Raw genomic sequence first — 27,198 nt, 5'->3', positions numbered from 1 at the left:
ATTTAATTTAAGCAAAGTTTCAATGAACCTTTTATTTCATTTATTTAAAAATGAACAAACTAACTATACCACACCCGGTTTTTTTTAAACATGTGTATGCTGGTATTGAAAACCTCTTCTTTCGATAATGTAGCCCTAAGGTGTTTTTTTTCAATGAATAAATTTATGAAATACCTAAATGAAATAAATATTCGTAAACAATTGTTAATATATAGAAAAAAAACTTTAAATATTACTTTTATATTTTCAGTTTTAATAATGGTGTCTATTGTTTTCGGCGATCGTCAGAATATGTTTAAGACAATTCTATGTCTCAACTTCTGGTTTTTATCAAGCTTTGCTTACGGTGAGTAAAGAACATATCAACAATGCTGGAATATCATAATTGTTGTACTTGTTTGAATCTATAGACAATTGCTACCGTTGAATTTTATTGTTTTCTTTATTGACTTGAAAATAGATAAAAAATGTGTTTGTGTCCTTTTTCTCTTTAAATGTGTTTCTTTGTGCTGGTCTATATTCTAGTTGTGCTAAAGGTACATGTAAATAATAACTGGACATACACAGGAAATGTATTGGACATGGTTATGGATGATAACAGAGAATGACTGCATTTAAGGACGTTTTAAAAATTGCGACCAAATTAATTTTAAAAATGATCATATTTCTTTTAATTGTAGAAATGGCCATTTTGAACCCAACTTTACGTAATTTCCTTTGTTAAATCGTTGTACATCAATGTAAGGAGAACAAAATTAGAGTATAATGACAAAACTATCTTGACCAAAAAATATTTCTATGTTGCACATTCAAAACGTTAAAGACAGAAATAAAAAAAATAATATAATGTTAAATAATATATACATGTGGTAATGGTAATTTAAAGGTGCAGGAAACTAAAAACATGTTGTACAATAAATCAATTAATTAGCATCTACTTTGATTGTAAATCGTATTCATTTTCATTTGTTTTATTTGGGACAATGAATATATCAAGAAAATTGATCGCTTAATTTTAATGTCCCGCCTCCATGAGATCTGCCATTGGAACTTTAATCTATGACGTCACACCATCTATTCCGGTTTGTTTTATCAACATTGCATCAGTATACGAAAAACATTATATTTGCTCTAAATGAAAAGTTCTAGAAAATTTGAAACAATATTGATCTGAAACCTTTTTTTTAAACCCTTGACTTTCCACTGAATTACAAACCAACCTCAAATGAAAAATGTTCGTTGAAATCGTTTAAAAACGTTATTGTCAGAGAAAACTCCGCGTAGAAATGGACATTGTCAACAAATGCCAAGTATCTTAGAAAATGTTTGCTGTCGTTATTTTTACTTTAAAAAATGTATCTTGAGCATCCCGATTACATGTACAGATAACATACTTATTGAGATAGCAAAGAACTTGACTTGGAATAGAATTTACTCGAAGTAATTTTCAACATTGAATGGTAGCAGATTAATAGCGGTTATTTATTTCTTTTTTTCCAGTATTTGCTGATAATAGGGAAAAAGTCATAAGATGTATAGCTGGCAATGTTACCATTCAGTTTAAACCCAAATTGGTAGATGACAAAGAGGTGAAGATGTACGTATGGAACAAGGTCCGAGGCGTAAACAAAGATCCAAGCTTTGCCAAGTTTGAACCTAGCGTTTCATCACAGCTTGAGATATATTTTAATGAAGAGCACCAGGTTCAGAATCGATTAATCCACTATCCCGATGAGCCTGCTACCTTATACCTCACAAATTTAAAGAAAAGTGATCAACAGCAGTACACCCTCGCTCTTAGCTATGTTGATTATATTGGAACACCCACAGAATATATTATAGACCTAGAAGTACAAGGTATGTGAACTATGTTGGAACACCCACATAATGTATTATAAACCTAGAAGTACAAGGTATGTGAACTGTGTTGAAACATCCACAGAATGGATCATAGACCTACAAGTACAAGGTATGTGAACTGTTCAATATATTGTAATAAGGAAAGGTGGATTGAAAATATAAATACATTGAGAACATATGGCTGGATGAGGAATTGAACCCAGGACCCTGCAAATCTAGTCCTAGCTCTACCAATGAGCATACCAAGCCAATATCCTTGGTCCATATAGCCCCAAACTACTACAATATAATAGTTATTATGCTGTCCAAACTAACAAGATTGAAGTCTGATTGACGTCAGACCTACCTACTTACAAGTAGCTAGATATAAGGAATTATTATGCCTTCCGTCAGTTTGTCACTATATATTCAATACTCATCTATTTTCGCATAGTATCAAAGGATTTATATAGCGTAAGCATACTATGCCGAAATAGAGCACGGCAAATGTTTTCGACGAAAATCTTTCAAGCGCCGACAGCGGGATTCGAACTCACGACACTAAAATCATACCAGCTTGAAGCCCAACGCGTTACCGCTACGCTAAAGTAGGCGTTTTAAAATTCAGTGGTATTTATATATATAAAACGTAGATACAGTACCCGCAACGTTATTTTTTACAAGATAAACGATAGGATAGGATTCATGCACGATAGGGTAGCATTAACGCACGATAGAACAGTATACACGCACGAAAGGATAGGATTAACGCACGATAGAACAGTATACACGCACGATATGATAGGATTGATACACGATCGGAAAGGATAACGATGTTCATGATAAACGTATGATCGCTTTAAACGATATTTACGAACAAACTTATAATGGCAGAATTTGAGAGAGAACACGTACAAATAAAGATTTACGTGGAATTTCTTTTTAGTAACAAATGCCGAGTTGTTAATCATCGCTGCATCATTTATAGAATGTATAAAAATGACCATTTAATTTGTTTTTCAACTAAAATTATGAGCTTTAATGATCAATAAATTTTTTGTATAGTTAAAATTGTTTTCATTACCGAACACCCTAACCGATCGCCGCGAATATTTCAGCCCGAGATTAAATCACTCAGAAAATAGCGGGTTTAATTATATAAATCCAACTCTTGTATAAAGTAAATATAAAATCTATCATAAGTACATTTCTTTCTGTATAAGAAAATGATGCATTAAAAACGAATTATTACAGACAAGTTAAATAAATATTTACGCAGATACACATTCCGCGTACGATTTGTTAACATTGTTTATTTTACCACACACCCTAGCTGATTGCCGAGAACATTTCAGCCTGAAATTAAATGTCACACGGAAAATGACGGGTTCAAAATACAACTCGGGTTTTAATTAAATATAAATTATATCATAAATAGTTTTGTTTCTGTAAAATATGATGCAACAAAATTATATTGCATAAAAGTTTAATGAATGTTTACGCAGGTATATACTCTGCGTACGATTTAATATATTCGATATACAGGTAAATATGTTTACCTTGTTCCTAAGAACTTCGTTTTTCATTTTCAATGTTAACAGATATGATTTACATATAAAATTGGTTAATTTTGATCTTAAAAAATTTAAAAATTAGTATCCTGAGGGAATGTTGGAGAGGATTTTTACAATTCTTGTTCGATAAATATTCGTATACGGCGCACCGAACGAGTTGCAACTTAGTAATAAATTTACTTGCTTATGAAAAGGCACGAAACGATTAACACGATAGGATAAACGGAAGAATTGTTGAAATTAAACGATAAACCTGATAGGATTAACGCACGATAGGATAGAATGAACGCACGATAGAACAGTATACACGCACGATAGGATATAATTAACGCACGATAGAACAGTATACACGCACGATACGATAGGATTGATACACGATACGATAGGATAGGATTGTAAAAAATAACGTTGCGGGTACTGTATGTACGACTGACATCAAGCAATTAAAATTATTCATTTTTCCAAAAACACTTCATTATTGACGGTAATTTTAAAGTAAGTTTTTTTTATAAACTTTTGAACAAATTGATTGAACATTTTACAAATAAATTCTACATGAGAATCACAAAAACACTTTTTTAAATGACGCTTGATAAAGAATGTACAAGAAAAAAAAATCAATATGATTTCTTTCGTTTGAGGGACGAATTAGACAGAAATCAATTTCTACTTGGTATAATAATGAATTAATTATCCGGATATATAAGGTTTTCATTCGAATACCTGTTTGTGTCACCTGGTTCTTAAGAACCGGTTTATTAGCAAGGCTATATAAAGAATTGCTCAGGTGTTAAATACCAGTTTAGGACGACACGTACAGCGGAAAGTTTAAATTTTCAGAATTGTTTTATTAAAATAAATTAATCATGTGATCCAATTATGTATGTATACTTAATATGCCAAATATTAAATAGCTGCAGCGTGTCGTTGCTAATTCCACACAATGTGTTGTTATTTACTAGTATCATAGTATTCAGCTTTCATTTGGAAAGTAATGAATGGATTTAAAGGAGAAATGAGATTTCGTCTGCTAAACATTTCGAGTTTTCTCGGTAAGGTAAAACGTCTCTCATTTCTTGAAAAGAACATAAACCTTTGTTGACTTTTCATTGTACAACAACTTGTTGATTAAATAAACAATCAAACCAATTGATTAATTTGAAGAAAAAAACAAACGCTTGCTTTTCCGGTGATTATTTTTAGGGACCTATCAACACTCGAACGTCACAGCTACTAGCAGAGCACGTCAGTATATTCAACAGTCGGCATAATAATAACAATAGTGTTGTGTTGTGCCTGTACTATGCCTAAGTAGTAATCAGGGTTTGATACATAGTGCACTCGCCTCCGGCTCGTGCACTATGTATCAAACCCTGACTATTTTAGGCATAGTACACGCACAACACAACACTATGATATAACTAGCAATTCCGTATTTTATAATAGTATGCTTTCCACAGCTGTTCCAGCTGGTTTTATTTTGGGCAACTTTCATATTGGAATCTGTAGAAAAGTCAGGTATTAAGGAGGCTGGGTGATCAACAAATTACCCATCAGATCTACCTTAAACTTTTAGTATGTCTTGTTTAATACTAATAATTTATATCTATTTAGTAAAGAAAATACAGATCCTTAAATAAGTACCCTACGTAATTGGAATGCACACATTACATATATTTGGTTGGATATACAGTACCGATCAGACCCAACCTAACAGTATGTAAACCCCAACTAAACCCTGGATTTACTTTCGGGGTTTACTTTGGATTTACTAGAGTGGACCCAAAGTAAAACCAGAGTAAACCAAAGTGGACACAGAGAGTATGACGAATACACTTGAAAGCCAACATTACATGGGTATTTGGAATATAAAAAGGGCAGGAATTACAGACAGTAAGATGATAAGTAAACCTCAAGTGGACCCAAAGTAAACCCCAAGTGGGTGCAAATATCAAAAAAGCAGACCACTGCTTGCAGTAAGTAAACCCTGAAAGTAAACCCAGGGTTTAGTTAGGGTCAAATCTGGTGTTAGGTTGGGTCTGATTGGTGCTGTATGTAAATTTTAAAAAATCACTTGTTTTAAAATTTATTTATTTTTATGTCAAATTTGAATTAACAGTATTGAGTCTGATGGTTGTAGTCATTTTTTTTCCATCAGCCCTTGATCATGTTGATCAGTGTTCTTGAGTTGGGGGAAGGTCTATTGGTCATGCAGAATTGATTGCTATTTCCGCCTGTTTCTCCCTTATATCTCTTGCCGGCCCATGATAGAAGCCACTGATTCACAGTTGGAAATATTCCCCTTTGTTTTCCCTTAGACTGAAATATTGCACTTTCATTGGTTTATATTTACATTCAGTGTATATTTCCCCTTATCTTTGCATTGGAAATCTGCGATGTTTCATTTTCTATGAATACACTTTGATAATTCATGCGCTGTGAGCACAAATATAAACATCTCCACATGTTTTGGGTATGTTTATTTTTGTAAGATTAAATGAAACGTTCGATCTTACATAACCAATTTGATATGTACTTTTAAAAAAAACAATCTTTTATATATATACTCCTTAGTAAAAAAAGATTTCTTTTTCCACAAAGTTTCTGGTACTATATTTTTTGTAGTGGAAGCTAACTAAATAACATATTAATTTGGCTATTCCATGTATGTTTCATATCCCTGAATAAGAGCGCAAATAATGGCATTATAGTGGCAATACACAATATTTCATACAAATAGACATCAATATGAAAATATAAATATAAGCATTAATTCTTAAATTAATCCATGACACGTGACTGCATGATATACACTGTACATGCATCTCTTTGTCCATCATGGGAGAATTAATATTTTGTAATTAAGCTGTCGTTGGCTGATGTTTTGTATACTCATCGCGACATTTCATATTATTTTATCGAGAAACCCTTTCAGAAGTATTTATTGTAGTTGCCCTTCGGAATAACTTTTAATTAGGTGGTTTACATTTAAATTGACATCACAATGTTGTGTCTGGAGCAGAATAACATGGCAGTGTCAAGATTTGCTCAAACCTCTGCAGAGGAAAGGAAGAAACCACTTAAAATTGAAAAGCAACATAATCGTTCATAAACAAGGGTGCAGCAAATATATTCAAAGAGTATTTGACAGGTGAGAACATCACTTTTGGTTAATGAATGTTCCATGTAATAGGGAAAACAAAGCACTTACTAGATTTGTTACTGACTGACTTCGAACAGTTCTAAGTTAGTGAGTAACAAACCTTAAACGTATTTATGGAACTGCATCAGGCCTCATCTATTTGGACGTATATCTTACATAGCCATGGTAATTCAGTTTGGATAAAACTATCAAATGTATACAACTTCAATCCAAGTTAGGGGAAAAGTAACATCAGATATGCAAGTCACTGCAAATAACCAAACATAAAACAATGAAATAAAATTGCAGAGAATGAAATGTACTGAACATGTCTAGTGCCAGTAGTGGACATTGAGTTGTATGTGTGCAGTCATTTGTAACGAATGTGTAAACTGTCATGCTAATATACATGTGCATCGAAGATACTGTATTGTTAAGGTTAAATTCATTGCATATTATTTTTGCCCTTCTACACTTCCAAATGGCTTCGTCCTTCTTGAGTTTGCCTAGACACAGAAATAAATAATAAATACAATTATTTAAAAATTGGTTTGAATTCACCCAGTTTTAAACATGTTAAATTTGCCTACTGACGAGAGCGAAAGGGGGTGAAAATAAAAGGGAGTGAATATTTCCCTGTATACAGTAGGTAATCATTAGAATGACATATGCACACCTATTTATGAGCCAACTTATCAGAATATTATCCCTGAGGTGACATAGTTTTATGTCGTTGATGCCGAAGGCAGTCCGATATGTTGTACTCAGGACATTGAGGAATCTGATCATAATTAGATGAATAAAATAAATAAATTTCATGACTTTACTCAATATTTGTTTCTATTCAGTTGTTAGCACGTCTAGATCTGTATATTTTACAATCAAGGGAAAAAAGTTGTTAAAGCACATGAGTTCCTCCGTTCCTTGGACTTTGAGCCATCTAGAGTCACCTGCATCATTTGTATGTTATAAATCTAACATTTTGAAAAAAAATCAAAATTAGTTTAAAAGAACATATTTACCCCATTTACCCTATCAACAAGGTTTTGGTAATGACTAAATCTTCATTTCATTCAATCGATGTAAGATAGTTTGTAAAGTGTTGATGTGTACTTTCAATAAATACATTTAGATAATTTTCTAAATTAAACAATTTAAGTAATTTAGTCCCTCTGAATAGCAGACACTGTCCTGACATTTTGATTTTCGAGGAACTTTATATGTTTGCTTAGCTAAATTTCGAACCTGACTGACGTAATTAACATTTAGATTTATCGCACGCGAGGGTGATATTACAATTTCGAGAGGGCAATATAACCTTTTTGCGGTATGACTCAGCAATTTCCAGGGCATAGGAATAAGATTATCTCATTTGAGAAATAATGAAAAAAAAATTTAAAAATGTTAGATATAGAAAAATGTAATATACTGTTTGTGATATTTACAGATGACTATGATTTTTATTTTGCTTTCCTGGCCTGCTTTAAAATTTCTTTATGACAAATAATTTTACGTATTTGCAGATATTTTTTTTATAGACATTACTGAATTTTACATAAATGATATATAAATTATTATATATACAGTATGTAGTACATGTACTATACATATCGTTTTTATTGTAGATGTTTGTTTTGAAAAACCAAAAGAAGTGGGCAAGTGTGCAGTTACAACATGTTATACAGGAGTCAATGGGGTACTGAAGGTAAATAGTTCTCACTTCATCCTTGGGATAGTTATGTGAACCTTATTTTATTTTTGAAAAGTATGTGTTGCTTAATTTTAGTTTTGAAGACTGTGAAAAAATGAAAAATAATAATTTAAATGTATACTTAGTACTTAATCGACATTTTAAATGCATTCTTATTTTGTCCGCAAAAGTCTCAATCTAGATGCGTTAGTTCACCAATATATTTTTCCTTGGTGGCAATATTAATGTGAAGCAAAGCTTAAGCCTGTGCTCTTAAGTTTTATAATTATGATTATTGTAGCTTTCCAATTTTACCTTTTTTGTGTTTAAAATGTCCGAATTTAAGCTTCAGAAATTTTTAGATACTCTCATTTTGTACAGATTGCATTTAATTGGCTGCGCATTTTCTATACATGAAAAAATGATTTGAAAAGACCCTGCTATAAATTTCCTCTGTAAATTTAAACCTCTGTCATGAAATAGTTATGTTAAATTTTGGCACTTAAATAAATGTGAGACTTCCAGACTAAATGAAAGATAGCGTCTCTTTGACTTACACATCCTATACTGTCAACCAACATTTATTCGCCAGCGAGAAAATTCCGTAATATTGGTGACAGCTTCGTCTTCGCGAATAGTTCTCATCGCGAACAAGCCCTTACTGTATAGTTGTTTTAACAACACAGGTCTAGGCTTACTTGCAAAAACTAATTGTCGCAAACCAGTTTATATTCAGTAAATCGCAAAATACTGTGGTTTCTTAAATATTCAAGGGTATCAATTTTCGTGGATAAAGTGAAAATCACAGTTTCAAGGATACGTAAATTCGTGGCCAATGACCCTATCAATACAAAGTATTAGTAGAAATTGCAGCTCAATGAATATTTAATTTCAAGGATAAACTTAACAACGAAATCAACGAAAATTGGTATTCAACGAATATTGATGAAACCACAGTAATGTCTTTGCCAGCATGCAGTAATCTTCTCATAGTAGCTGTATTTACCAAGTATTTTAAATACAATCAACGGAAGTTCATGCAGGGAAAACTCATCTCTGTAAATATGCCTCATGATTAGAATAGATTAATGATAGATAAGTGATAGTAAGTTAAAGCACACGTTCATTTAACAGTGTATTTAACTGGTAGAGCTCTACTTATTCCGTACTTAAGAAACTGAACAATGAAAGTAACCAGGGGTTAGTAATCACATGTGAGTTATAATATTCAACAGGCCAAAATATACCGTTTACAACAGAAAATGCGTGCACAAGAAGAAACAGTTTTTCCTTAGTTTAACTAAAAGAGCATGTCTGTCAATGATCTCCTTTTAATATAAACTTATAAATTTATAGCTGCCCTTAAATGTAAAACAATAGACAAACATGCACTGACTATGTATCAAGTATGTAAAAAAAGTGGGCGTCCTCATTATCCTGTGAAGATTCAAGAAAATGTAATGATCGACCTCTACCAATAAAAACGACTTTGTACTTTATAAATGATAACCTTGAATAAAAGTAATTACATAAAGTTGCAGCTAAAAGATTAACATTTCCCAAAATTAAAAGAATCATGCCCATTTTCAAAATTTATTTTGTCACAATTTTAGATGTCCTTTGGTGCATTCATTGGCTTTATTTAACAAATCAAACACTCACTGCAGACTTTGTTCCACTGATCAAAATCTTTGGAAGGAAAGTTATTAATAGATAGTTCTACCTCATTCTGTAGAATATTTACTGGTTCTCCAATAAGAAATATATTGTTTAAGTACCAGTATTTAGTTTGGTCAGGTACATTTCATGTACATAATAAACTGAGTTGAGCTTTTATGACAAAGAAATGAAGTTTGTATATTAGTCACACGTACCTGACTGTTTTTGTATTCTCTGTTAGACCCAAGATGGCGCGAAGCAGACAGTGATGGGATATAAACAAGTGAAGGTCTGTGATGAAGCGACTTCAGGCAACTATTCATGCTGTAATGCTGCAGGAACCTGTCTTGTTCAACCCTTACAAGAATCCACAGGTAATCATGTTTACTCTGTAATCTAAATCACCTTTTATACTTGTTGATATTCAAGTCTTTTGGAATACAGAGTTATGTGGATGTAAACCAAGTAACAGGATGTGAGAAATGGCTATGGATTAGATTTGAACCCAAGCCCTTTGAATTTTAGTCAGGTATTCTACCCACTGAGCTGTCTGGTGCTAGTATTCGAACTCCTCCTACCATTACAAGCATTTAACCAAAGTCTATCTGATGTTTAGCTTATTGTTATAATCATACTTAAATTTTGTTTGACACATATTTTTGATTGTCTCTTGCAGGAATTCAGGGGTGATATGATGTAAGATGGTTGATATGTCATACCGTATAACCAATAACTTTCGCAATCTTGCTTCTTTTTTCTGCAATTTCTGTCAAATAGCAAAATATTGAATACGCAAAAGTTATGTCTTGTATTATTTTCCATAAGAAACTTAAAAATCGCAAAAATTGACAATGCAAATTTAAAATGCTACATATTTTCCCTATTTTCGCAAATTTTCTAACACGCGAAGAAAAAACGTATTTATGGTACATGTATATCAGTCTGTTGTTATGATGAATATTTCAATGGATGCCTATTTATCTGTGAGAGACGAGGTCAATATTTTAGTATTTTTATGAAACATTATCACAATTAGTTAAGACAGAGAATGGTAGAGGACAGCATTTTTTTTTTTAAATCAGTATATTTCATAGATAAGTAAACTCCAAAGTATGAGGCTTTAATAATGGTTGTATTTTTGACCTCCAGAAAAAGAAGAGAATTCCTTTTAGGTCTAGAGTAGAATCAATCGATAATCAAAATGTAAATTGCCTTTCGTGATTAAAGAGGTACTTAATTAAGTTTGAAATGATGGATACATCAATATAACTAACAGTGTCTCCTTGAAACGATTGTGTTAGAAGCTGTGTTTGTTAGTTTATTGGTGCAGTATAACTATCTATGAATTGAATGTGGTGGGGGAACAGGTTAAAAAAATTAAGTTGTCTCTTTTTTAATTAGTGAGCATATATATATATATATATATATGTAACTACTAGTTAAGATTTCTAGCAATGCCTAGAATGCATTGTCAGTGTCTGTTAAAACACACTTGCAATGAGCAAGCCATGAGTATTCACATTTCTTCTGTTTTGTGTCATTTCAAAAGTAGATTACTTAAGAATATATTAATCTTAATGATTAGTTTACGATTTGGAATTGTTGTTATGTGTGAATTATTCTTTAACTTTGATACTTTCACTTTTTAAAAACTAAGATTTACACCAGATTAACTGCTGTGTTATCATCCCAATAAGTGGGGACTTTCAGGAAACACACAGTTTATCATTTGATAATACCTGTGGGAAATCACATGCAGAAGAAGATGCATTTTCCATTGATGTCAGGTTTCAAAAGAAAGAAAGGATCTTTTATAAAAACATTTTTTTACAAAGACAAAGAATGATGACAATTTAAAGAGAATTTAATGCAGAGGTGTTCAAGAAATTCAAGTTTACAGCGAATAGATCAAGTTTAAAGATAAACACATTCAGTGTAGAGCCGGAGACACACAGATAGACAAAGTATTTTACAATATATTATCATATCTTTCATCAAGTGCTTACAGTGTTCGGCAATTCAGATATCATAAAACGTTGAACTGCACTGGACACTTAAGATCATTCTTCATGTTAAAAGTCCCTTTTTATTCAGTTTGATTAAAAATGAAGTTACATAAAATAAGAAGGCTTGTTACCAGAAAGCACTGACATTAAGTGCCAAAATCTATATAAGTACTTAAATACCCCCCATACTCTCCCCATCCCCACCCTTACATTTCATCAAACACTATCAATCTGCAGTCCTTTTCCTGGCCTGGTCACAAATAACATTGTGTTTAGCTAGCTAAAAATATTGACCAGAAAACACTGACATTAATCTGTATCCTCCTGCTCGGCCATTCATACTACATGTACACTTAATTATAACGCATTGTATTTTATTGCTCATTAAATCCTCTTAACACTGATGCATATCTCACTAACAACTCAATTACTGGCTTCCTCGGACAAGAATGGTAACAGTTTGTACTGGATAGGCACATTACTGAGTGAGAGAAACAAACAGCTGTCATTGGTCATCACTTCAATTAAGTCTTCCTGCTTAGAGATTTTCTACAAAGTGGATTTTTTTTTTTACAATTTTCAATAGGGACTACCTGTCTTTTATGATCATTGATTCCTTCTCAACGAAGAAATATTTTACACTGCATGTTTGCACTTAAACCAATGTTAACTTTCATTTCATAGTTTCATGGGATTAAACATTTAAAATGTTTAAAACAATTAATCAATTTGTACATAATATAAACGAAACATACTGTAAACGCATTATATTTGACGTGTACGATATTTGGTGGAAATTAGTTTTTGAACAAGTTGGCGTGGATTTGAATTAGCGTATTCCTGAATGTGACTTTTCTTGTACATATTTGCATGGCATTAAGCGAGCTAATTGTTTTAGCGTAAGCTGCATTCCGCCAAAATCGCTAAATAGAATACACAGCCAAATGTAATACATTTACAGTAGTTTATCCATGATGGAGATTTTGAAATAAAACCACGTGGAACAATGCAACAGACTTTTTCAAATATAAATAGAGCCATACAATTGGTTGCATGATCATGATGATGGAATGAGTTTAAAAACTACAAATAGGACAAACTTTAAGAAAAGCTTATAGGCACTCATTGAATTAAATTATTAGAATTTCTTTTGAGCAGATTGAAAAACAGACACAAATTAAAAAGTATAAAAAATAACAGATATTTTTTTTGGGGGGGGGGGGGGGGAGAAAGAGTAGACATTAGATATGAAATTTTTTTTTTAAATGGTTTAGGTTTAAACTCCATATAGCTTTTATAGAAGCTGTTTATTTTCTAAAGCTGCACATCATGAACATGGATTTTGCAAGGTTAATATTCACTATTTCATATGCATTAGAATTTAGGAGAAAAAAATAATTGTGATTATTATTTTTTTGGTTATTTAATTTTCTTGAACTTTCTAACATTGCATTAAAAACATGCTTAATAATGAAGAGTCAGAGAGGGGTGATTTTGCTTCGTTATAAGAATAATTTGTTATGTCTGTCAAGTTTACAACTTGTAAAAAAGTCACAAGAAATGAAAATAACTTCCCTGTTAGCATCAATTCATTATAAGCCCATTCACTATAACTGTGTTTTACTGTATTTGATAAGTGAATATGTTTTGGGAAGAAACATTGTTTTGTGTTCCCTGTTACAGATGTCTCTACCGTGTCTACAGGTAGTTCTTTATTTTTCGGGTTTAGCTCTGCCTGTTTATTCCTTCAATGCCTGTTTTATGCATATCCTAAAGTAATAAAAAGGACTCAGCTATGTCAATTTTATCTTGAATATCTACACCTTTTCTCAATGCTTAAGACTAAAAGTTGAATTGCCATCAAGAATTCATTAGAATGTAGAGTATGCCTTGTTAGACTTTAAAACTGACTCATTTTATTAGGTCACCGGAGTCACTCAGGTGACCTATTGCAATTGGTCTTAGTCCGTCGTCGTGCGTTAACAATTTTACATTTTTAACTTTTTGAAAACTACAAGGCCAATCGTTAACATTTTTGGTGTGAAACATGTCTATGGTAAGAAGAAAATAAATTGTGAAATTCATGGCTCTACGACCCCTGGGGTGCCACGGGCGGGACCAAATATGCAAAATAGCCAAATTTTCAAAAATCTTCTTCTCTACTCCCACACATGTGAGGAAAAACTGGTTGCACAGTTATGTTTTCCATGAAGCCCTCTACCAATATTGTGAAATTCATGGCCCCTGGGTCATGGGTTCTGGCTCTATGGTGAGACCAAAATGGCCATATTGTAAAAATGTATTGAATCTTAGAAAATTTTCTTCTCTACTACCATATATATTTGTTAAAAACTAAATGCATGATTATGATATCAATGAAGCCCTCTACCTAAATTGTGAAATTCATGACCCTTGGGTCAGGGTTTCAGGCTCTAGGGTTGGGCCAATATGGCCATATAGTAAAAATGTATTAAATCTTAGAAAATCTTCTTCTCTACTCCCAGTTATATGTTTGTTAAAAACTAAATGCATGATTATGATGTCCATGAGGCCGTCTACTAAAATTGTGAAATTCATTACTACTTGGTTAGAGGTTCAGGCTCTCGGGTGGGGCCAATATGGCCATATAGTAAAAATGTATTAAATCGTAGAAAATCTTCTTCTCTACTCCCACACATGTGGGCAAAAAAACAGAATACATGGTTATAATGTCCACTAGCTCCTCTACCTAAATTGTGAAATTCATGACCCCTGGGTCAGGGGTTCAGGCTCTAGGGTGGGGCCAATATGCCCATACAGTAAAAATATATTAAATCTTAGAAAATCTTCTCCCATATATATTTGTTAAAAACTAAATGCATGATTATGATGTCCACGAGGCCCTCTACTAAAATTGTGAAATTCATGACCCCTGGGTTAGGGGTTAAGGCTCTAGGGTTGGGCCAATATGGCCAGTAGTGAAAATATACTAAATCTTAAAAGATCCTCTGTACTCCCACACATGTGGGCAAAAAACTGAATACATGGTTATAATGTCCACTAACTCTTCTACCTAAATTGTGAAATTCATGGCCCCTTGGTCAGGGGTTTAGGACATGGGGGGAGGGGGGCAATATGGCAATAATTAGTGTTAATGCATATAATTTGTAAAAACTTTCTTCTTTATTCTCACACATCTCTGTATAAAAAACTGACTGATAAATATGTTTACCAGGAAGTCCTCTACTGAAATTTTAATTTTCATGTCCCCTCAAGGATGGGGTTTGACTCTAGGGCTTGGCCAAAATGGATGTATAGGTGTTAATGCATATAATGTTAAAAAGTTATCTTCCTACTCCCACACACATGAGAGGAAAACTGAATTCATGGTTTTGTAGACCAGATGTTTTTCACCAAAATTATAGGTTTCACAGTTCTTTTTGAAAGATTTCAGGCAGGGAGGTGGTCATCATTACAAATGTATAATTGTTCTACTCCAGTATTATACCTAATTAATTAGATGCATACATGTATAGGAGACTCCTCGACAAGTTGTGTATGGGTAATATGCTACTCAGGTGACCGTTAAGGCCAATTGGCCTCTTGTTGCAGTGACTGTTCGTTATAAAATCTTTAATCTTTTCCCTAACAGTTTTGTTTCAGGAACCCTTTTTTCAGTTAACATGCATTTATGCATGCATGTACATTAGGAAGTCATTTAATAAGTATAATTTATAAGGGCCGTGCTGTGCGGGCACCGTTTTGGTATCAGTCTGTACATCTATCTGTGCTTCCCTCCATTTGTCAATCCAATATCTCTTGTCTGGAGCATAATTATCCTCTCTCCCCTTTACCCAAAATGGCTCATACTTCACCCACTGTTAGAGCCTTTGGGTAAAGGGTGTGCAGTGATATTGAACCGTGTTTCTAGGTCTAATGTTACATGTACTGTTTATCAGAGATTTTGGTTAGCCAAATAATATTTTACTATTAATGAGTCTATTTATATAAAGACTTCAAAAACTGTTTTTGTTTCAATAAAACAAATACTTGCATAGTCTTTTTGATCATACCTTAAGGCCTTCACCCACAAGGTGCCTTTGATTAAAGGGTACATGTATGTAGTGACCTTGTTTGATCTATGTAGGTCAAGTGTCAATGTCATTATCAGATCATACATTCTTTTTTAAGGGCATATATACTCTTCACTTAGCCCTACTTGGCTTATTAGACTTGGTTCAAAGTCACTACACACTATAACTATGCAAGCATCCTTTAAAAAGTTAAATGATGTAATCAATAAAAGTGTGACCACCGGACTAATACTGGAGGTTCAAAGTTTTACTTAGAAATATATATTATGAAGAATGTTTAAAACTTTTCTTTTCCATAAATACAAAGAGATTGTGAGATTACTAAGCAAGCATCCAACTATAGTGTAGATCCTAAAATTTTAAAGCCAACCAAAAACATCGGAACAATACTGGGGCCCCTGAAATGGTTCAAAGTTTAAAATAAAAATAGCATATGCTACATGTACGAAACCGAATGTTACAAGGAACTGTTTGGTTGAGCGCTGTTCCCCATTGGCCTCTTTTTGAAAATTTGAGTCCACTCGGGGTTTACTTTGGGTTTACTCAGGGTTTACTTTGAGTTTACACGATAATTGTTTTTGGGGTCAACTTTACGCACTGATGTGTGAAGCAGACCTGTATTTTATCTTGCCATCTTACTGCCTGTAATTCATGTCCCTTATATATTCCGAATACACACCTAGCGTCTGCTTTTAGGAGAATACTTCTGATCGTTTACTCTCTGTGTCAACTCTGGGTTTATTTTGGGTTTACTCTGGGTCCATTCTAGTAAACCCGAAGTAAATCCAGAGTAAACACAGAAAGTAAACCCAGGGTTTAGTTGGGGTTTACCTTCTGTTACGTTGGATCTGATCGGTACTGTAGTTGGGGATTACTTTCTGTTAGGTTTGGTCTGATTGGTACTGTACTGAACATTACCTTTGCATCTGTAGTGAAGGGTTTTACAAGACAGGTATAAGGATAACATATGATTAGATGGGCATGGTCTTGGGTTTGGAATTTTTTCAGAAATCATATTTCCCCTCATTCCCAGTCATTAGATTTCCCCTCATTCTTAGTCATTAGTTGAGTAAAAAAAACCTTTTTGCACTGACTTCATATTAGAGTATAATAGCTGATATATTAAAATACAAAAAATAATTTTCATAAGTATTAATAATAATATAACGGATAAAAGTAAAATGATTATGCTGAGTCTTAAATTTGATAAGATTACAAATGCAAACTGAAATTAAACTAAATATTATCGTCACATTTCAGACATTACATTAAACCACTAAGATGGAATATTTTTGTAATCACGTTGGACTAGAAAATCGACATCATTTATATATAATGTTTATTTATACACGTTTATTACTGAATTATCTCTATTTTTAAAGATTTATGCACTTAATAAATTTCTTTATGACACATTTTACTATAGTTAATAGATGTATGTATTTTAAAGATCCTAAGGAACTGATGAGTTGCAAAGATGAACAAATAGATGGAATATTATGGAATACTGCTATGGCGGGTAAAACTTTAAAGGAGCCGTGTCCTAGATATCAAAAGGGTAGGTAAATTGTTATAAAAAGTTGCATACAGTTGTGATTTTTGTAATTGCAAAAACAATTTTATCAACTTTTTACCTACCCGTGTATTGCCTCATGTATAACTTGCGTAGAAACGTTTGTTCATCGACGTTCTGTTCTTTCTTTCTTTCTTTTTCTCTCTCTCTTCTCTCTCTCTCTCTCTCTCAAACTAGAAGATTTATTTTAAAGGGGCGTGGTCACGATTTTGGTCAAATTTTATTTTTCGGTTTTTGTTATTTATAATGCTTTTTGAATGCATTTTTAATGATCAAATGAAATTTGGGTGCAAGTCAATGAGTTTTAAGCAAGATACAGGGCTCACAATTCTTCGTGATGTACACAAGGTTCGTGCCCTGTTTTATTTACATAGGTTCAATATACGAGTAAAAAAAATTTCAAGCTGATTATTCTTTATTCTTATTCATTTTTAGCTTAAATGAACAGTTCTTAACGATTAACACATTCATTTTAGGTCTAAAACTTGAAGTTCATTTCAAATTTCAAAATGGAAACAAAGATTTTGTTTACATAGTGAGGAATTGTAAGCTCTGTGACTCGCCTTTAACTCAACAAATGATGGTTGCCTATTAAAGATGCCTTACTGAAGCATTGTAAACATTTTGTAACTTTTGACCAAAATCGTGATCATGCCCCTTTGAAAGATGCATACGTAAGATTTAATTATGAGATTTCTCGTTCAGACATTTATGTATTGTATACTTTATTATTCTATATACATAAAAAATATTATTTTTTTGTTACATAGATTATTCAGTCAAATTAAGTTACGTAAATTCAATTTATCTCGTTTAAGAATTATTTAATGAATTGATCTGAAAAGAGAAAAAAACGGAAATTAGCACCGATTCAAATACAGGACCAAACGTCTAGTAAACTCGTCAAATTGCTTTATATATCGCTCGGACGATCCAATAGTCGTGAGGTCCCAATATCAATTGATTAGCTTCAGTAAAAGGTGGTAATCGTAATTACTATATTGATATAAAATGTTAGTAACTATTTACAATTATGTATAAATATACACTAAACGTGTGTTTTTTGATACGATCGTTTCAAAACTTGGTGTCCTCTCTCTCTCTCTCTCTCTCTCTCTCTCTCTCATTGCTGTTAAAGTTTCCCGCACACATGCGCAAAACCACATCAACTCGAATCGTATATAAATATACAAAAGAAAATATTTATTTCTCCTTACATTAGATTATCGTATAAATCAATTCATTTTGATGTCACATTTGTCACATAATATTCTTTAACAGCTTTAAAATTGTTGTTTAAGGACATTCTCGAGTAAATGTCCCTATTTTTTCTTTTGAATTTTGTCAACATTTTTCCCGATATATTACCAGTAACTATGAAATATATTGATATAAAATGATTATTTTCTTTGTTATTTGTTCTCTTCAATATTATCGAAAATATAATAAAATAGAATATATACTTTGTCCAAAAGGTGGTTAATAAGAAAGCTTCTTATCGTATTATCTGTTATGTTTTATCAATCATTAACAAACAAATCTAATCTAGGAGTGGCAACAAGATTTTGTGATGAACATGGAGAATGGGAACCTCCAAACTTTATCAACTGCACCAACGAAGCTTTAGTGAATGCATCGTCACTTGTAAGTTTTCTTACATAATGCATAAGCAATGATCAATTACATCATGAGTGTATCAATCATTTTTTATTGTAGTAAAAATCTTTCAATATAAGTTTTGGGGGTTTTTTAGTTGGAAAGTATCATCGGAAATGAAACACAGGATCAAATTAGAATCCAGGAGACAGTTAACAATACTCTACAACTGATGAAAAACCTGACGTCGTCAACAAATGGAATCGGTGCTGGTGATCTGAGTTCGTCTCTGGGCGTTTTAGAGAAGATTGTAACAGTAACCAACGCTACAGGATTAGCTATCGAAAAAGAGGTCATGTACTGGAATTATCTACGTTATAACCCCTCATTCCTTCACTCATCTTTAAAAAGTGTTGGACTAAAAAATTGTGAAAAGTCAGCGAAAACGTTTCCCTCGTTTTCAACCCTGAATAATTGTTTTGACCCTTTTCACTCAAAAGTACTGATTATTTTCTTTGTTAAAGTGATAATAATTTTAAAATGTACGTGTACTTGTTTTTTAAGGATGCAGCAAAAACTTAGAAAAGTAGAATAACGTTTGTAACTGACACGTTCAAAGTAAAATTCGTTTTTAATTCTACTTGCTTATTTTAAATTCAATGGCAATACATTGTTCCGTCCTTCTCCTTTTGATTTATTCAATTGAACATGTTCAAAGCAATATGTAAAATTTGTAAAATCTTACCTTAATAGTTCAATTAACATGTTTCATAAGTAGCGTTTACTCACAAACTGGTTCACTAACTTTTGTGCTTCTAAAATATATAATGACAATTATCAAAGTCTAAATAGTTATGAACCAAATATTTGCATATAGCTCTCTTATTTCAGTTCTCTTAATTTAGGGCAAAGATCATTTTATTTTTACCGCAATTTGCACTTAACGTCCATTGTCTCTTAATTTATTAATGCATAATGTTCATGTCATCTTCATTAGCGTATACCCAAATAATACACAGACACAGCAAAGAATATATATTTCACGGTGTTGGAATAATAAGTGTGTCTTTTAGGATGTCGCAACGTACAGCTAACAAAGTACACAAAGAATATCGTTCGCGCGTGTTAATGTCCATATAAATTAAACAGTAACGATATGTATATTCTTCAATTATTTTCAGGTATTTTACGCTGTTATTGATAACATTTTGTCGCCCGATAACTCAAACTCTTGGACTACTGTAAGCAAAGAGGTATATTAACATTATATAATGTTGTAAAATCAAATAAAACAAATCATGCGGTATAAAAAATTTAATAAAGTTCTTGTATTTGTGTATCTATTAAATGAATAGGACAAAATTAAAAGTTTCCATTACTTACAAGAGCATACCTGTGGCCTGGGGCAAAAGTCAATCTATCGTTTAATGTCAAACCTGAAAGATTTATTATATCGTATTTTACAAAGTTTGTTACTTTTTAGACAGAAAAAGACCCCAGCTTTCTCCTAAAAAATATGGACCGTTTCAGCAAGATTACACTCCAAAACGACAATATTACAGCGACTAAATTTACCGGATCTAATTTTGGTAAAAAAGCATTTCCTTATCGTTTAAAATTGCCAATTCATGTAATAGAAAAAACACTGCGTAAATTGATGTTTTTTTTATAGAGCTTGTTATCAACCAAACAAAAATCGATGAAACGGGGATACGTTTTCCGGATAAACAATCAAACAACGTTTCTCAAAACTCCAAAGAACATCCTACCGTTCTAGAATTACCAAAACAAGCATCAAACGCTACAAAAGGCAAAAAACCCTAATTTTTGTTCGTTATATGCATTTATTGTTAATGACAATTATGCAAAAAACACAATTTAATTTAAGATTTAACAACAATTATTGATACTGGAAGAGTATACCAATCAATCTCTCAATATTTTTTTTTTCCTACAAGCGATCAACTATGTTGCTGTTCTATATAAAACAATGTCAGACATTCTGGGATCTGATCCTAACAGGTAAACTATTAAAACAAGTTTTCAGTTTTCGTTTAAATCTTTATTTACATCTAGCTAAATCTTTGTAAATCTGACATGTTCTCAAACATCTGATTTGATATTATCATAATGTATGATTTCTTTTAATTTGCTTCGATACTAAACTTGATATATCATACTCATATCTTTTTGGAAAATCAATTAAACCAACCAGTAAAGAGTTGAAATGTAAACAGGGGGAAAAGTCTAAGCAAAGATCCTTTGTCAATTCCCCAATATTGTCCCTCACGACCCAGACAGACCTAGGAGTGTTGGATCCACCTCTCAATCTTATATTTGGACACACTGTCAAAGTAAGATATCAGAAATATATGATTTTGGTTTACAATTGACGTAAAGTTCTTATGAACAATTAACTTAAAAGTTTCCTATTATTGCCAACGTGTGTAAAAGTGCAATTAACCTAGGTTAATCCCATTGTTTGTTTTTAGCTTGGTTTTTTATTTTTTGTATATTAACTGTTTATTTAGAATGAGTCTACAGAAATGCGCGCTGTATGTGTATCATGGGATTTTAATCTAAAGTAAGTGATTGTAAACAAATCGTTTTCTCTGATTTTAAAATTCAAGCTTTTTTGATACAAAAGTTAGCAATAAGTGGGTTTATTTCTAATTCATTTTTTTATATAGTAAATGGTCTGAGGAGGGATGCACTGTGAACCGAACAGATCGTCAGAAAACAGTTTGCCATTGCAACCATCTCACAAACTTTGCTATTTTAATGAGACCATACACTCAGGTAAACGCCCCTTTCTTATGCAAATAGAGTCAAAGAAATCAAAACTGAAATTTACTGTTGGTATTCCAAACTACCTTCACTACATTTTAGGTAACAGAAGAAAGTCCATTCTTAAAAACGATGTCACTTGTTGGGGTAGCTCTCTCCATAGCTTTTACGTTTCTTACTTCTTTGATTTACATCCTGACATGGAGGTATGTAAGACTGATTTGTATCATTCATGCACAAATATAACTCCAGCGAGTGTACATGTAATATAGAAATTCAAAATTATTTTATTGTAAGTAAATTTCAGATTTATCAGGAGTGACAAAAACATCATGATGCTGAATATCTGTGGATCGTTAATACTGTCGTATACAATTTTCATATCGTTAGTCGAACAGACAGAGAATGAGGTAAAAATCAATTTCTGCCTTCTGATAAGTGATAGGTATTTGAGTGTACAGTGTAAATATATATATAACTTCATAATTAAGATACAAACGTAGATCTTACAAAAAAAACATTCAAAATAAATTGATAAAATATACAATGTATTACTTAAAACAGTCATGTTATTTGGTTACCGATATATGAATATATAATTCTTATACATTTAATATATACATGTACGTAGATTTTATAAAGAAAGAAAACAATCCACAAAAATTCATAAAGCATTAAACAATCAGGTAATATTGTACCTAAATTATATATTGAAAATTATTGGATTCATATTTGTAAAATAATAATCTGTATACATGTACCGACACTGAGTATATATTTTATATTTCAGGTTGCTTGCGTCGCGATAACGGCCATTATCCACTACCTTTTCTTAGTGACCTTCTTCAGTATGCTTGGGTTAGGTGTATATTACTTCATGAGTATTACAGTGACTTACTATGCCCTGTATGTTGCAAACAACTTCAAGTCTAAATCAAGGGTTCGTTGGTTTCTGGGTGGAATCTGGGGTATGTATTTGAATGAACCTTTCACGAGTTGGATTTAACCCTTTAGATATATTTTCATCGTAAGATATTTCCTTTTGTTTTATTTAAATAAATTTTAAAATTTTAAAAAGTCGTATAGACTTTTCAAACATTCGTTTAAGTGACCGATTTTTTTCTTTATTTTATTTTTTTATATCATAATGCGATGACATTTTCATTTTTTGGGGGGTTGGCAGGATAAACTATCATCACAAAAATAAACCCTCATTTGAATTATATCTTCAGACTACATATGCATTCACATAAACAAAATCTTATTAACAGCTACATAATTCTAATACAATTTCTATGGAATCATTACAAGTTCATGTATCCATATACAAGTACATGGATGAAAGTTTACATACATTTTAAAGCACTTGGTTAATTATTTTCTTCAACTTCATACATAATATTGTTGGGATTACCTCAGTTCATTTGACGCAATTTGAAGGAGGTGGGGGTTAAAGCGATTTAAATTGCCCTTTCAACACGGTTTACATTGGTCAAAAAAAGAGTCGGGTAGTTGCGTAAAATACCGATATGGAATTAGATGTAAGTATTAAAAAAAATAAGGATGATATTGTTTCATTCTCATAGCGGTTATTTTGCAGGTATACCGGTCATTATTACTGCAACAAATCTTGGAGCGTTTTGGGGTAAAGGATACCACCTAAAGTCGTAGTATGCGTATTTTACATAGTATTATCTTTTCAAGAACTAAAGAATGTATCTACTTTTACATACATACTTGAATACAGAGTTGATTGCCATAAATATGATTACCACTGACTCCAGTCGGTAAAGAAATATTTTTTACCTTTTAGCTGCTGGTTGTCCATCGAAAGTGGCTCTCTCTATTTGTTTATCATTCCAGTTTGTCTGATTAGTTTGGTAAGTTCTTGAGCAACACGTTCTACTATTCAGTTTTTCCTTGCACATCAAATTCTTCAAAAGCGTAAAGAGAATAGGAGATTTTTCAGGGCACCGAATTTAAATGTTTCTCACAGAATTGAAACTTAATGTTGTTTCTCTATAAAAAATAATTGTGGTTTTTTTTTCAGATCAACATTCTTATAATTGTTTCACTTTTGAGGGTGTTGTTTGCTTCGAGGATAGTGGCAAGATCTTCACTGCAGAGGAAAGCGTCGTGAGTCAAACCAAGAAGAATTTTGATATTCATATAAGTTGGTTTACTAGCAGTGTAGAAAAAAAACCTTGTTTTATTAGTACATATGCCCCAACATAATCCGACAATCGAATATCAAACATAAAGTTTAACATAATAAAATAATACTAGTTTTCACAAATTTATTGCATGTATCCACAAAACATACAAAATACTTTTACATAGGTTTTTTTCTTCTTAGCCACAAACCCACTAACATACATGCATAACAAAACATGGAATCGTACATGTTAAATTTGTAAAACGGTTTGATAAAACAAATATTTTCAATAATTACTAGATCCGGTCTGCGGTCACTCGGAACACTTCTGCCAGTTCTAGGAGTGACTTGGCTGTTCGGAATCCTGGCAGTTAACGAAAATGCAGTTGTGTTTCAGTATTTGTTTGTCATTGCAAATTCATTCCAGGTTTGATATCTTTATTATGTTTTTTTCGTGTTTGTTTTTTTTTAACTTTGTTTAATTTGCAGAGGTGTTTGGGGTAGTTTTCTTAAAAAAAAAAAAAAAAGAAGTTTTATTTCTTTCTTATTTCTTATTTTTTAAGTTATTTGTTGTTTTAAAAATCAGAATTTTGTGTTTTACTTACACATTGCCATTTTTATAATTAATATCTATTTTTCAGGGGTTCTTCATTTTTGTTTCACACGTTTTGTTAGACAAAAAGGTCAGCTTTTTAAATTTGTAATAAATTTTATAATGTACCTATACATATATAAAAATGACTATTTTTTTTTTTAATCTTAATCTTGATTTGGATATGACCCTTCTTTTTTTATTTCAAAGAAAAATCTATGGGGATTTCATTAAAATATCTTACAGCAAATATTATATTTGCAATTTCTTGTCAGGTTAGGCAAGGCATATGGAATAGATACCCGAGTTTGAGTACAATATTGAGTTTTGCTGAGCGAGGGACAAAAGAAACTACTCTTAGTTCACAAAGCCCGTCGACATCTAAATCAAATGAACCATTGATGAAACAGGTGAGGGAAGAATGTTATTTTACACATGATTATCATTAATAGTATTACATGTATCATTTTGAAATCAAATATGAAATATCAAGAGTATCTATAATTGCTTTTTATATTAGATTAAAAAATCGACATTATAAAGAATTCCTTCAATCATTTTTTATTCTCAAACTGTATCATGATTAGATTAAGTTAAAGGCTAGCTGTGCAATTCTATGATCTTCGATCTATAATAAATTTTCGCATTTTTAGAGGATCAATTCGGTTGTAACCACCAGAGAAAATAACATTTTTTTTTCTTTTTAGAAAAAGAGTTTGCTTAAAAGAATTCGGCAAACCAAAGAGAAGAAGTCTGAGTTATCAATGTCAGAAAAAACGATGTCTACAAGTTGTCCACAAAGTGTTTCTCATGAAAAAGTAAGCCTTAAACGTCAACATTCAAGTTCAAATTCTTTGCAAAAAATTAAAATAAACGATAAATTAAAATTGTGAAGGCACTTAAAATGTCACGATTAATTTTATACATTGAGCAAAATTCGCTATATTTTGAATCTTCACATTTTTATTTACAGAGAAATGAAACAAATTCTGATTAAACTTCTAATTTGTGAAAGAAAGAGAGAAATGTCGCAGACCAGAGGAAAAGAACAATTTTAACATAAGTTAACTGTAAAATGTTAAATGTACAAATTTGGCTCTTACCTTTTACTCGGATATTTCTCATAGATTTATGGTGCATCCAATAAGGTGGTTTAAATGTATTTTTACGATAGATTCCTCACAGTGTATGACTTATTTTAGTATTGATCGTTCGGTATGAGATCTTTTATATACATGTAGTCATAAAGAAAGCATATTAACAATTACGTTCCATTTTCACAATATATTTTTAGTTCGTTGTAAGATGAGATGAAATTTTAAAAACAAGTTATTTTTGTGTCTGCTTTATCAATGCTTAATTCTACTTGCATTATATCTGCAATTTAATAAAAAAAATTAAATACTACATAAGCAACTTATATTCGTTCATCAATGTTATATTAATTTAATTACATGATTGCAGAACTTAAGCGTCATGAAGTTAAAAACAGTTATTACCTTCATTGTTGAACATAAACAATACTTTTGAATTTTAAGAAATATATATACCTGACTGTATACATGTACCATAGACAGGTGTTTTTTGACTGTTAATCCTATTCTCATTTGATAAACTATTTTATGCAACCTCTTTTATACTGTTGGTTTTTTTCTATTCTTTTGTATTCTTTTTATCATAATATATATATATTATCTTGTTTTTTTTTTTATTTGTAACTCACCAATGCAAAAAGTAGCTTTAAAAAAAACATATATACATATTGCTTTGATAAATATGTTTGTTTCGTTTAGTGATTTCTTTTTTCACTACATGTATTTTCAAACAGGATGGAAATACCATAGGAAGCATTTTATTTTTCTAATAATTTATAGGTGAAATACGAAACACAACTGTGAATCAATTCCAGACATTAAACGTAGCTGAAATCTAGAATATCATTTAGTCTATACAATATAAGTATAGTAAATATAAGTAAGTAAAAGCAAAATGTTCAATTTTATGTTGCCCGAAAAAAGAAAAAGCTTATTAATGGGGGGGGGGGGGGTCGTCTGCAATCATTAAGAGTTAGTTCAACTTTGTTTTTCAGGTGGACAATGCATTGATTTCATTGATTATTGAGTTGTAACAAGACATATTTTACAAAGCCTGTCAAATGAATAATGATATACTTTAAACAAGTCTTAGAACAAAAGTCTTGAGAAGAAAGCAGAAAAAACAAAATAACATCGTTGAGCACATGAAACACAGCCATATGAATGTTTCATAAGATTTCTTAATAATCTAAACTATAACAATTATAAGTTATTTTCATTCATTTATTTTTTTGGCCAAAATATATGATATATTGAAGAAGCGCCGTTTTTTCTTCCGACGGAAACTTTTGTAACTTGGTTTAAAAGTCTAACAATTTCGCATATAATAGACATTTTTTCCATCACGTCTAAGCAAGCGATGGAGTATCTTTTCTGTTTATTCTCGAACATAGTTGTTACATTGTAGGATCAAGAAA

General features: G+C 31.8%; 1 protein-coding gene across 1 annotated transcript; it reads left to right on the top strand.

The window, feature by feature from the left end:
* Positions 1-255: 255 nt before the first annotated feature.
* LOC128171614 (adhesion G protein-coupled receptor E3-like) lies at positions 256-27,198 on the top strand. Its single transcript, XM_052837404.1, has 25 exons — positions 256-346; positions 1,501-1,857; positions 8,181-8,260; positions 10,146-10,278; positions 17,434-17,541; positions 19,106-19,200; positions 19,310-19,504; positions 20,334-20,405; positions 20,636-20,741; positions 20,825-20,962; positions 21,111-21,174; positions 21,368-21,506; positions 21,684-21,736; positions 21,843-21,951; positions 22,042-22,145; positions 22,247-22,349; positions 22,730-22,907; positions 23,540-23,609; positions 23,753-23,819; positions 23,990-24,075; positions 24,395-24,521; positions 24,736-24,777; positions 24,962-25,096; positions 25,394-25,504; positions 25,660-27,198. The coding sequence occupies exons 1-25, from the start codon at positions 259-261 to the stop codon at positions 25,681-25,683; spliced, it is 2,784 nt and encodes a 927-aa protein (XP_052693364.1). The 5' UTR covers positions 256-258; the 3' UTR covers positions 25,684-27,198.

The sequence above is a fragment of the Crassostrea angulata genome, chromosome 2 (assembly GCF_025612915.1).
Source record: "Crassostrea angulata isolate pt1a10 chromosome 2, ASM2561291v2, whole genome shotgun sequence".
Lineage (NCBI taxonomy): Eukaryota > Metazoa > Mollusca > Bivalvia > Ostreida > Ostreidae > Magallana > Magallana angulata.
The sequence above is the reverse complement of the archived record's forward strand: the minus strand, read 5'-3'. Positions and strand labels throughout refer to the sequence as shown.

Excerpts from the sequence above, each read along its gene's own strand:
- LOC128171614 (XM_052837404.1), top strand. The coding sequence starts at position 259 with ATGGTGTCTATTGTTTTCGGCGATCGTCAGAATATGTTTAAGACAATT. Across the intron at positions 19,201-19,309 it reads TAGTGAATGCATCGTCACTT|TTGGAAAGTATCATCGGAAA; the intron begins GTAAGTTTTCTT and ends GGGGTTTTTTAG. Across the intron at positions 24,778-24,961 it reads ACGTTTTGTTAGACAAAAAG|GTTAGGCAAGGCATATGGAA; the intron begins GTCAGCTTTTTA and ends ATTTCTTGTCAG.